At 43.1% G+C, this 13,285-nt stretch overlaps 1 protein-coding gene across 4 annotated transcripts in view; it reads left to right on the top strand.

The window, feature by feature from the left end:
* The window catches only part of EIF2AK2 (eukaryotic translation initiation factor 2 alpha kinase 2), a 580,031-nt gene that overhangs the window by 370,280 nt on the left and 196,466 nt on the right, over window positions 1–13,285 (top strand). For all 4 annotated transcript variants that reach the window (XR_013596181.1, XM_078648546.1, XM_078648547.1 and 1 more), the window contains exon 10: window positions 6,017–6,139. Coding sequence is in view for 3 of the 4 variants with exons in the window: in XM_078648546.1 (XP_078504672.1) it covers window positions 6,017–6,139 (123 nt within the window). In the remaining variant the exon portion in view is untranslated. The remainder of the gene's footprint in view (window positions 1–6,016; window positions 6,140–13,285) is intronic.

The following is a 13,285-nucleotide window of genomic DNA, read 5'->3' as shown; positions in this document are numbered from 1 at the left end:
TATTTACAGGTATACAATTTGTAATGGCCACAGAAGAAGAGATAGTGCAACAAACTTTGTTTTCCGCCATGAGGGCAGGGACAATCCAACTCTTCAAGTCTTTTGTTATAGCCAAGAGGGAAGCTGAACAAATTAACTATGCTTCCATCCCGAAACCTAAATAAAAGGCTCCGATTCCACTTTCCTAATGGTGTTGACAAGTATCTGTAATAATTATTCAGATTATCACTGCCTGAGTCAATAATGCGCAGATATCTAATAACAACAGGTTTAATAGATTCTGATCTCATACGTTCCTCTTTTTTATGAGTCAAGCAATGCCCGTTTAATACTGTTCTTATGAGCGGGTACAATAGAGTTGGGGGAACTGAATAAAGAGCCTTGGCCCACGCTCTGCAGGCTATTCTTGACTGCATCTAACCAGGGTATGTGATGGAATCTATCACTTAACAAACAGTCAGATATTATACTGCGCGTTAGGGATGCCGCAGGATTTAACCATATTTTAATCCAGAAAAGAGCAGGCCTGGACCTAATAAAATCAGCAATATATGGCAGCCTCAGTTCATTGTGACAGATAAATGTGGGGGCACAGAGAACTCCCCCCAGCACCCTCCTACAGAATCTGTTTTCCTCCAACTGGAGAGCCGTGCTGTTACAATAACCCCACACTTCTGCTCCGTATGTCCCGGTTGGCTGGCATTGGGTACGATAAATGTTGAGCAGGGGTGTGACAACATCAGCCAGTTTTGGTTGTCGGAGAGATAAAATTGAATTGATTGACTTACCAATTTTATTTCTCGCATAGGCAGCATGTGGCTGCCATGAGCCTGAGTTGGAGAACAACAACCCTAAGTAGGGGAAAGTGTTAGTGCATTTTAAGATATTGTTGCCAGACTTGATTGAAGTAATATTATACTTTTTTGGTCCGCAGTTCATGATAAAAGATTTTTTTAAATTGGTATTTAAACCAAGGTCGGACATAAAGGCAACAAACCCAGAGATTAAAATGCGTAAGGCATTCGGGGTATGCCCCATTAATACTGCGTCGTCCGCGTAAAGTAAGGTAGTAATTGGGGAGCCATTTATAATTGGGACATCCTTAGTAATCTTACTCAAAGTGCTACTCAACCCATTGATATATAAAATAAAAAGCAGTGGGGCGAGTACGCAGCCCTGTCTAACTCCTCTGCTAATAAAAACATCATTGGACAGATCGCCATCATTATTAATTCGTACTCTCGCTTTTAAGTCCCGATGTAAATCAGAAAGAAAATACACCAGTGAGTCATCCAAACCATAGTCAAGCAAAAGTGACCACAAGCTAGAGCGATTAACAAAATCAAACGCGGAACTCAGATCCATGAAGCCTAAATAAAGAGGGGATTTTTTAACAATAATGTATTTGGCCATGATTAAATTTAAGTTTAGACATTGTTCGACAGTGCCTACTTGGCTTCTAAATCCCAATTGACTACAGTGAAGAACATTGTTGTCCTCAGCCCAATTCCTTATCCGTTTAAAGATTACCCTTCCAAGGACCTTTAACGTGTTATCGATCAGTGAGATCGGACGGTAGCATGCGGGGTCCGACCTGTCACCTTTTTTAAATATCGGTACGATGACGCTGTTCGACCAGGATTCGGGAATTGAGCTATCACACAGATTATTAAATAGGTTGCATAATAGAGGGGCCCAAAAGTTGATTTCTGATTTAATCTGGTCAATAGAAAGACCGTCCGGGCCGGGAGCTTTGTTGCTAGCGCTGTCGGTTATAGCATCCTCGACCTCCATTATTGTGAAGGTCAGAGGTTCGGCGCTATTGGGTAAGTGAACAGTATCTAGAAGAGTATCTGATATAGCGTAAATTTGGGAGAAATGTTCTACCCACGCCTCGCCCGTTATGTTACAGTTAATTGGGTTGATGCTAGAGCCAAATGATCTTAAGGACTTAACCTCTCTCCAAAAACCTGTGGTATCCTTTAGTGTGGCAGTACGCGTGAGAGATTCCCAGTGATTGATCACTAAAGCCTCAGATCTAGTGTATAGGGCAATTTTATATTTTGATCTTAATTCTCACACGAGTATGGCATCCCTTGGGTTAGTTTTTAAAGCAGCCCTCAGGTCCCTATTGGCCTTAGAGCAGGACAAATCAAACCAGCGGGGATCATGAGCTGTATTCTGCCTAAACGGTTTGGAGGATTCTCTTTTAATGGCCCCACATAGGTTACCAAAAGCATCAACCACATCACTACCAGGACTCATATATGACAGGCAAGTCTCTACTGTCTCAGGGTGTTTTTTAATTACTCTTGCTAGAATGTCTTTATTGTCCACCCCTTTCCATACTAGTCTTAATCTATCGGTGGATAATGCCAGAGTTTGTGGTCCAGTCCCTAACTTTGCTGCAGCCTTCATGGTCTGTGGAATATGTAGATATATTCTAAGCGGATAGTGGTCGCTATAAGCGGAACAAATGACTTCTGCTTTTAGAGTTATATCACTTAATGTTGGGCATGTAAATATATAGTCTATCGTAGAAGCACAGCCATGACCTATAAAAGTAGGTGTTGTTGTTTTATTTACGCTAGAACCTGCAGTTTCCATTACATTTACTAGGTCGCGGGATGCTAGATGGTTTTTCAGCTCCTCGCCGTTTTTGCATAGTGGGCTGTTGCGATACATATGGGCATTAAAATCCCCTCCGATGCAAATGCCATCAAAAGACCCATACTTATGCCCTTCCATAATATCGTCAATAAAAGTAAACAATGAAATAAAATTATTATTTGGACGAATTACAAAATCATTATTATAAAAATTAATAATACACAATTTCATTCTGTTAATGTATGTCATAGCCATAAAACAATTACCCGGTGTAGGGATCAATTTGATTTGCACCCCAGATTTTATTTTGGACCAGATGGATAGGCCCCCACTGGGCCGACCCATATGAGAGGGGGAAGCCTTTAGGTTATAACAGCAAAATCCCTCCATTGTTGGTGCAGTTAAACACCAAGTTTCTTGTAGCATCAATATGTCACAGTTGTTGTCGACCCAATTTAACCATTCTTTAATTTTCAACTTGGATTTTAGTCCTGCTATATTCCAGCTGACAAGAGATAGTTCAGAATCCAAGGACGGTTGTCTATGAATCAGAGATTTTTGACTCATAACAGACCGAGGCAAAGGTTGTGGGGCAACCTGGGGTTCTGGAATTGGTGACAAAGGTGATGCAGCAGGGTTAGTCAGAGAGGGTCAATCTTGCATATCCAGGTCCGACAAAGGTGCAAATCTATTAAACATCTTAAATTGGAATGGGGCAGGTTGAAATTGCATAGGCGGTTGCTGAAAATACATGGGTAATGATTGAAAATGCGTTGATGAGGGTTGAAATCCCATAAAAGGAGGCCGAGATTGTATTGCCATTTGTCTGTAGAAATAACTCAAAGGTAACATAGTTGCAACAGTGGAAATGGCAGAACAGTTACCATTCCTGTTAAGGAGGTTTCTCACAGTCCCTGGATTATGAAAATTAAGGACTATGCAGTCGCCTTCCTTATCTTTGGTCAGGGGCCCGACCCACGACACCCTGCGGACCGATAGAATCTCTCTTGAGATCTCATATCCGACACCTTTATGCTTGGTCAGCCAGTCTATGCATTTATTTCGCAATTGCACCCATGATTCCCCCTGATCCTTCCTCAATGGCGGTACACCTGCAAGGACCAAAACGAAAGGGCAAGCATCCGGAGGCAGATGTAAAGCAGGCCCTTGGTGTTTGAAAGATTTGCTTGTCCCTTGTCGGCCAGTTCCCTCATTATTATTAGCAACAGTGGGTCTTGCTGCTATTGTAGGTTGAGTAGAACCATTGTTGAGGTTGGATTCAACGTTGTTGCTAATAATGGGGGTGGTAATTTTTCTAGGGGCAGGTGTAGGGGTAGGTTTAGTGGGTAAATTGGATTTTGTCAAGTTCGACCCTCCATTAGTGGATCGGGGTTGAGTTGTAGATGGTGCAATAGGCGAGGGTAATGTTCCAGAGTTACTCATAGCCCCGCCCAAAATGGTGGTAGTTTCCAGTTTCTTTAATGACAATGTATTATTTACAGATTCCAATTCTTTTAAAAGACGGTCGGCTCTGATTTGATCCAGAATGACAGACCCCTTCCTTTTTGTTTCACCATTTTTAACCAGGTTGTCTAATCTGTCAAGTCTTTTAAAAACATTATTAAACTGGTTGATCATTTGCTTTTCTAGCCGATTAAAAACAGTGTCCACTATAGTTTCGATGAGGTTCACATTTTGTCTTGAGAGATTATAATTATCTCCCATTAATGTAGTTTGGGTCCATACAGTATTGGAGTTCCCACTCGGATGAATGGTAGATGCGGCAGCGATGCTGTCCGTGTCCGATAAATCTTTATCCTCCGTAATAACAACAATTTGTGCCCCCGATGATTTTTGTTTATTCCACAAGCTTTGTGGTGTGGGCTGATTCTTATGGTTTAAAGGTTGTGTCCTTTTATTAGCACCTTGCTTAGTAATGCCTCTTTTACGTTTTCCCCCTCCCTGTTTGTTGCTGCTAGGTTCCATACTATCCAGGGTAATGACATCAACCTGGGAAGCTATTGTGATAGTAGGAACGGTATCAGTCAGCAAAGATACAGGAGATGTTGATGTCTGTACCTGGTTTGGGATAACAACAGCTGGTGCTGAAGATGCGGGGTCTGGTGCTATATATGTGACAGTATTTTCGTCGTCCAAAACGATGGGCACATTAACAGCAGGATGAGATGGCTTAACCACAATGACTGCAGGGGTTATGTGTATATTCCCATTTGTACTGCTTGTTAAGCTCGATTGATTGTTGGTGGTGAATGAACCCATAGAGAACCTCCTCTCAGTCTCTACAATTTCATTAAAAGCTGTTTCTATCAGTGTCTCAAAGGACGTGATAAGGGAGACGGAGGTATCAACACCCTGGGTAAAAGCATCAGTGTTAATGCCGGTAGCCGTACAATTGGCCATTTAGTTATCCTGATGTAATGCTCACCTCAAGAGGGAAATGTTAGGGGGGTGGCCCGCCCGACCACTGCAGCCCACTGACGGCCACAGACGGCCCGCCCTCTGCCCGGGCTCCGCCCGGCGCCGTCCGCGCGCGTCCGCGACGCGGAGGTAGCTCCGTGATTTTAAGCACCTCCTGGTGCACGGGACAGGAAGTGGTGGTGTCCGGCCGCTAGGGACGCTGGGAACCGTAGTTCCTCCCCTCGGCAGCCGAGATGGTGAATGGCACCGTCAACAGGGATCACAGACGGCGTCAGCAGCCCAGCACCCAGCAGCAGCAGCAGCCTCCCAAAGGTGAGTGCGTTTCTGTGCAGCACTCGGTCGGTTTTACAACAGTCCCCGCTCCACCGAGGGAGCTCTGTGATTTTAAGCACCTCCTGGTGCACGGGACAGGAAGTGGTGGTGTCCGGCCGCTAGGGATGCTGGGAACCGTAGTTCCTCCCCTCGGCAGCCGAGATGGTGAATGGCGCCGTCAACAGGGATCACAGACGGCGTCAGCAGCCCAGCGCCCAGCAGCAGCCTCCCAAAGGTGAGTGCGTTTCTGTGCAGCACTCGGTCGGTTTTACAACACTTTTGTTGTTTCCATCCCTCTTAAATTGTTTTCCCCTATGTGGAACTACAGGAAGGTTGGCATGCCCATCCTTAGCTGCCTACTGCTAAGCGAGTCCCACATTTTGTGCAGATTCTTCCACAGTTCTCAAAGTTACAGGTCAATCAAACAATTTAGTTTTGGTTCAGATACACTTTCCATTGAGAAGGCAGAATGGCGACTGCCACTGTGTAGTATATACCTATAGATATATGTATGCCTGTCTTAGCTGAGAAGAGTAGGACTGTCCTTTAATTTTTAAATAAACTGCTGTGATCTTTGTACTAATGATATTGTGCATGTAACTGAATATTATGGGGACCTAAACTGTAAATAATACATACATTACAATTTCTCTAGATTTAAAAAAAAGTTTCAGGAGATATCAGACCTTGGCAAAGGTGGATATGGATGTGTTTTCAAAGCAAAACACAAAGTTGACTGCAAGTACTATGCTGTGAAGAAAGTAAAACGGCACAGTGGGTAAGTCTCAATTATAAAGAATATTTTGTCTGGTTTGTTTAGTGGTAATTATTTGTACAGTACTTCTGCAAAACATGGTAATGTGCATAGGACAAAATGCTGTAGAATGAGGGAAAACATTTGGGTGCAGAAAAACGGATTATCATTGTTATTCATTCAATAATCTTTATTTCGGTCAATTGTAACCATAAAAGATACATTAAAAATAAAAAAATTTACAATATAAATTAATCCTGATTGGGACTCGACAAGGGAAGGGGCTAAAGTTGATAACAATTTATATGATCGGTTCCAATTACGCCATAAAACTTATCTATTGTCATAAATACATTTAAAAAAACATTTAAAAGCTAGGCATCCTATATTACAATAAAATTGCTACAATAAAAAAAAAAAAAATCAGAAAGGGACGAGACAGCAACCGCGATATTCTTAACCCATTTGGAAAATGCAGATACAATAATCTAAGTTTAACATTAGATGTAAGAATATGAAAAGATTTCCTCTAAAGCTTTAATGCTACTTTCTTCCTTATTAAATAAACATTCAAAAGGAACCTGCTTACGCAAAAGACGACCAGTTGTGACGTGTCAGTCTTTAGTATGCGTGTGGCCTCACTACACCTTCTGACACCCAAATTCCTGCAGAGATTCTTAATCCCTCGATCTCTGGCTAGTTTGTTTGCGGGACAAGAGAAGAGTATATGTACATCGTTTTCTCTAACCTCTTCTGTACAAAGCGAACACACATCACTTCTGTTATCCGCCTCTGTCCGGCCCCATCTAGATATATTTGCATTTGTTTGTAAAATCCCATATCGAAACTACAAAAATAGGGATTTCACCAACGAGGGGCCTACCTCGTCCAAGAAAGGTTCAAATTGGGCAACATCTTTAAAGGCTTTAAATTGTAAGGTTAAGGACCCAATAGATGTACTGTGCAACGTATTGTTTGCCATGTGGGTCCAATAAATAGACTTTATATGTTGCTTACAGAGTGCCGTCAGCTGTAATGGGTCATCCCAATAATGGGGAGCTAAGCCTAACTTCTTTGTCCATAGTATAATATGCTTTAGCCAGGGAATATCCTTACTTCGGTCTATCTTTATGATCTCCTCTAAGCCTTCTCTATAATGGGACAGCTCAGGGGTCGACCAAATCCTAATCCAGAATAGTAATGGTCTCAATGCTGCATGATGGTATATGCGTTTTATATTGAGATCCAGACATACTGGGATTAAGGGCGTTCGGTTTGGGATTGTTAACAATTTCCGAAAGAATTTGTTTTCTTCCCGTTCAAAGTTCTTTTTACAGTATGGCCCCCAAATCTCTGCCCCGTAGAGTGCAGCTGATTGAGCTTTATCCTAAAGACTTCCAAAGCAGGAGAAACTGCCTTAGATGTACTGGCCCCATGTTTTTTCAATATTGGTAATGAGTTTGGAAGCAACATAACTCTGCTCTTTTCTAATTGCCCTTTCCAGGACAACTTACTATCCAATGTAATTCCTAAGTAGTTAAAGCTTTCTACATATTCCAAGTTTTGGCTATTTAAAACTAAATTCTTCTTGAAAGATTTGTGCTGGTTTATCGACATGTATCTGGTTTTGCTTGAATTGATTTCAAGGCCCTTCGTTATGCAGTAGGTGTTAAAAGAATCCACTAGGCATTGCAGTCCCATAGGAGTTTGCAAAATCAAGATTGTGTCATCAGCAAAAAGTAATGCTGAAATGGCTTCACCCCCAAGTTGTGGGGAATCATGTACACACATCCTTGTCTTACATCCATTCTCACTGGTATTGCCTTAGATAATTCCCCCCTAGGTCCCCATCTGACTCTTGCATAGTTCCATACGTGTAACCTAACCAATTGTGCAAGAATTTCTTCTGGCACCCCAATATGTTTTAAGGAGTCCCACAAAAGGGCCCGGGGTACCAGATCGAAAGCTGCCCTTAGATCAACAAAGGCAATATATAAACTGCCCTTCCTTAGAGTAATATATTTCCAACAAATATAAGTGAATCTGAACACTTGGTCGATAGTGCTTGTTTTAGTTCTAAACCCTGCTTGATATTTTGATAAAATTTCTGCCTCGTCTATCCATTCTAGTAATCTATTTAAAATATGCCTGGCAAAAACTTTCTGTGATATATCGATTAAACTTATTGGGCGATAATTTGCCGGATCATAACAGTTACCCTTTTTAAATATAGTCACAATCTCTGCCCCCTTCCATGTATCAGGGATTGGCGTACCTGCAGCGATTGAATTGCATAAAAAATGTATATATGGGCCCCAAACTTCCAAGTCATGCTTCAGTAAGTCCCCTGGTATTTTGTCGGGTCCAGGGGCTTTCCCTGATTTAATAGCCTGTATTAATTATATAGTTTCTTCTAAACTAAAGTGCATATCGACTGCCTTTACTGCAATTCCCAATTCTTTTTCTATTACCTGGGGTTCCTCAGTGATGTCAGAGTACAAACGAGATAAGTGTCCTACCCAGGTATTTTCATCTAGAAAAAGATCTTTAGCAGTCCTTCCTATGTTATTTCCCCTCGCTATTAGACTCCAGAAGGCAGCCTGGTCTTTGGACTTTGCTGCAATAATTAAATCAGTCCAGATATCATCATCCCAGGCTTTTTTAGCTTCTACAAGTGTATTTTTACCTTCTTGCCCTTATTTCTGTTGCATTCTTGCCATTAATTGCTTGAATTAAAGAAATCTTAGCTAATCTACAATCTTTGTTATACCAGGGGTTCCCTACCTCTCTTTGATTACTCCTTCCTCCATTATTCTCTTTATAAATGTTACTTAAAAACGGGTGAGTGCATCCACCAGTTTAATATGCATGTCCAATACATGACATTCCCCTATTGAGGCATTTTGGAGTGGAATAACAATATCCACAAAAGTATTGTAGATATTTGTCATTACTGCATCTTTAGCTAGAATATAAGGCCATTTCAGGGCTCGTCTATTATTGTATGTTACAAGCTCACAGGCGGCTGAATCACTTCCTTCAATTCCAGCTATAAGTGACTTGAAAAGCTGGGATTCTAATTTCAATTGTAAAGGATGGTGATCACTCTCCGTTCTAGGATCAATTTTAAAATCAATGGCACAATGCCATAGGTTTATTGAAACCAAGATAAAATCTATCTGACTTCGCGAACTACCTCTACAGAATGTAAATGCAGTAGGTCTATCTGACGGCAGGCGCCCGTTACATGCCCTCAAATCATGTTCTACAGTGAGCTTTAAGATTTGTATCGCAGCAACAGTACACTTTACCTCCCTACTATTATCTATAGACGGGATATTATTCGCCATGTCTTGTTCTGCGAACAAATCATCCAGACCCAATATCGGTTCGAACTTGCAGTTTAGATCGCCACCAACAATTACCCGTGGGGTAGGCCCTATTGAATCTAAAAAAGAATCAAGTTGCTCAATTACCAACGACTCATTATTCAGGGTGCTTGGTTTATTATAGATATTGATTAAATATAGGTCCATGTTATCTCTCGTGGTAATTTTTACGCCTAGCAAGTCCTGGGACCGGATATACAATGGAGTAATTTCAATTTCAAGGGTAATCCCTATCCAGATAACCAACACCCCTGATGGTCTCCCTCTAACGGAGGGGCTAGCATTCACACTAAATGTTTTAAAATCCACTCTGTGAGGGGTGTCCAATGACTAGGTCTCCTGTAGAAAGATTATGTCACGCTGGTCTACATAGTTGCTCCATATCATATCCAATAGGTTCTTATTGAGGCCTGCAATGTTCAAGGAGGTAAGCTTTATCTCCTGATTCCTGCTTTTACTCATTATATCGGAGTCTTCCAAGCTTACTAATGCATTTTTGCCATCCATGTGTCCTGTGTATATTTCAGGACTAGATGTTTGCGTGGGCGCGATAACCACTGCCCCCCCTGCGATTATAGCATTTACACCCTGTAGAATTGGTGTTATCTGAACATTTTGGGCATTATATGCCACCTTGCAGCAATTTACAATAGGGGTTGCATGATTATTTGTGCCGTTCAGTCAGTCTAGATCATCCAAAGTTGAAAGACCATCAAATCTATTAGATAATGGAATCATTGTAATTCACTGTTCTCTTGTTTGTTAAACACACAATGTTGAGTTAAAACCACTTCCCAAAACTACCTGATGGCATAGTATCAGTAATGTCTTTTGCAGTATTACTTCTTCGGTGTTCCTTCAAATTCCATAATGAAGGCAGTGGTGCTTGCATATTAGGGCTTGATGTCTCCATCCATCTATAGGCAAATCAAAAAGGACTTTTCATTAGGTTGTCTTCTTCTGTTGACGTCTATTAACTTTATAAAGTGTTTTCCCAAATGTAGCAAATGGAGTTGTTAGCATACGACGGATTCTCTCATTGAAAACCTGAAAAGTACCTGCTTATGTACATACCTGAATTTTTAGGATCAACCAATGATCTCCCATGTTCCAAATTGCTAGGTTGTTTGACTGATGGCCAACTCAATGTCTATAGACATAACTTAACGTGTATCACATAACGTGTATTTGTAAAGTGCACGTTGCCCCAGTATTGGAACTTTCATAGATTCCCATGCTTTTGTATCATTCCCCGTCGTCGGAATGGGAGTCTCGGTAATAAAAATACCATAGTAGTAGGTACAAAAGAGAAAGGAAAGGCCTAGGCCTCATTCCCTTTTGTAACATATCAGCCTCTTTTTGTAGAGACCAAATTCTAGGCGTCAGCCAATCAGAAGAGCCTCACCCCTGGAACCTTCCTGAAGAAACCTCAGAGCCTCAGATTTTCTACCGCACGTTGTGCTAGGGAGTCTCCATTGAGCTCTGCTCTATTTCCAACACTTTCAAGTAGATTTCTACAGTTTTCTTCAGGATTTCTTCAGTTTTACTTCAGGAATCTCTCCTTTTCTTCAGTATGTCTGAAGTTGAGAAAAAGAAAGCCCTTTTCAAGCCCTGTTCCACCTGTGGAAAGAAAAGGCTGTTTGTGGAGGACAAACACAAGGATTGCATTTACTGCCTTTATCCGGATCACAAGGCAGAGGACTGCAAAATTTGCCGCACTCTCTCCACCAAGACCTTGAGAGATCGTGCTGGAAGACTACTTACATGGCTACAGAGGCAGAAGGAGAGGAAACATGGAGTTTCCAGTGATGAGGATGAATCGTCTTCATTTGCTTCCTCAAAAAGGTCAGTGAAAAGGGGTAGAGGTTCCCCATCTTCCTCTGTTGGGCGCCCCTCAAAGGCTTCTAAAAAGACCCACAGAGAGTCTGATAGCCGGGGTTCAGGAAGTTCCCCCCACCGCAGTGGGAAGGATAAGGCAGAACTGCTTTCGCCTCATAAGGGTGAGAAGACAGACCCAGCCTTCAAAAAACCCTCCTCACATTCTTCAGAGAGGAGTTCTAAGTCCTCTACGACGAAGACATCGTCGACGGTGGGTCCGTCGACGAAGAAATTGAAGCCCAAAATCCAATTGGTCCCGTCGACGGGCTCGTCGGCGGGAGAGTCGTCGACGAAAGCTTCGTCGTCGAAGAAGGTATCGTCGACGGCAGTGTCGACGGGAGATGGGCGACGACATCGTCGACGAAGACGTCATCGACGGCTTCATTAACATCGTCGACGAGGAAGCCATCATCGTCGACGGCAGTGACGACGACGACTGCGTCAACGACGGTATCGACGATGGTGGTGTCGTCGACGAATGTATCAACGACGACAACAATATCTACAACGTCGGCGGGCTCGTCGACGGTGGTGTCGACGACGACATCTGTAATTCCAATATCGTCGACGAGGATATCTCGGGCGTCGACGGAACCAACGACGATTCTAGCTATGGAGAGACGAGTGACGGTTTCTTTAACGAGAATCACTCCTGAGATGACATCCCCGAGAAGGGTGACCCCTTTACCGCCAACTTTGTTGTTGGACCAGGGAGAATCTGAGGAAGACGGACAGGATGCTTATGACTATGCTAATAGCCCGTCTCAGCTACTAATCAAAAGTCAAGAGACCGATTCAGAAGGGGCATATGACCAAGAGGAAAGAGAATATCATCAAATGGCCCACTCTAAGAGCTATGTGCCACAAGACATGACTTCGGTTCCTACATCTTTCCTGCATGACCTCCACATGATGTTGCAGGACTATAAGTCAAGAGCTGAAAGACCGACACCACGTAGGTCTGCTCCTTCGACACCAGTGAGGAACCCCTCATCTGTAGTCACTCCGGTACGTCCGATACAGACGCCACCTCAACCTCAGCGGCCGGTTCCTCAGGCTCCGTCAGAGCCAGCTGATGACCCGGATGGGGATGGTAATGCTGATGAATCATCCAATGATGACCAAGAGTCAGATCATGATGGGGATGAATATGATGACTACATCATCCCGGACCAAGCTTCGCCACATCAAGACTTGGTAGATTCACCTCCTGTTGACATCGGCAGTTTTCACCAGCTGATGGAACGTGCAGCTGGGAGATTTAAACTGGTAATGCCCGCTCAAACCACGGACTGTTTCTTATATGATTTCAAAGAAACGCTCCGCAAGACAACAAGGTCGATTCCAATTGTGGATCATTTGTGGGAGGAAGGTTTGAAAGCTATGAACAACCCAGCGACGGTGGTCCCTGTGCTACCGCGTCTGGATAAGAAGTATAAAGCACCAGATGATGGACCTGCAGCTCTAACGGGCCATCCAAAACCTGACTCTGTCACCTCACAGGCAGCACTGAGGAAGTCGCGGAACCCCTCTGCTCCCTTAACGGCCCCTCCTGACAAGGATGGACGACGACTGGATAAAACGGGCAAGCGTTTTTAATCGATGGCTAGCCTGCTAATACGGGCCGCCAACGCTTTGGCGATATTAGGACGATATGATCGCCAATTATGGTGTGATGTAGCTCCATATATGGAACAGCTTCCACCGGAGTCAGTGGCGGAAGCAAAGAAAACTTTACAAGAGGGCGAGGCGGTCTCTATGGAAATTATAGACTGTGCCATGGACATTGCCACGACGTCCTTTTGGGCGTTGGCTGGAGCGGCAGTGTTAAGATGCCAAGGGTGGCTGAAGGCGACTTGGTTTAGACCGCAAATTCAGAACAAGGTCCTTGATCTGCCCTTTG

Source organism: Lissotriton helveticus, chromosome 6, assembly GCF_964261635.1.
Source record: "Lissotriton helveticus chromosome 6, aLisHel1.1, whole genome shotgun sequence".
In the NCBI taxonomy this organism is placed as follows: domain Eukaryota; kingdom Metazoa; phylum Chordata; class Amphibia; order Caudata; family Salamandridae; genus Lissotriton; species Lissotriton helveticus.
The sequence above is the reverse complement of the archived record's forward strand: the minus strand, read 5'-3'. Positions and strand labels throughout refer to the sequence as shown.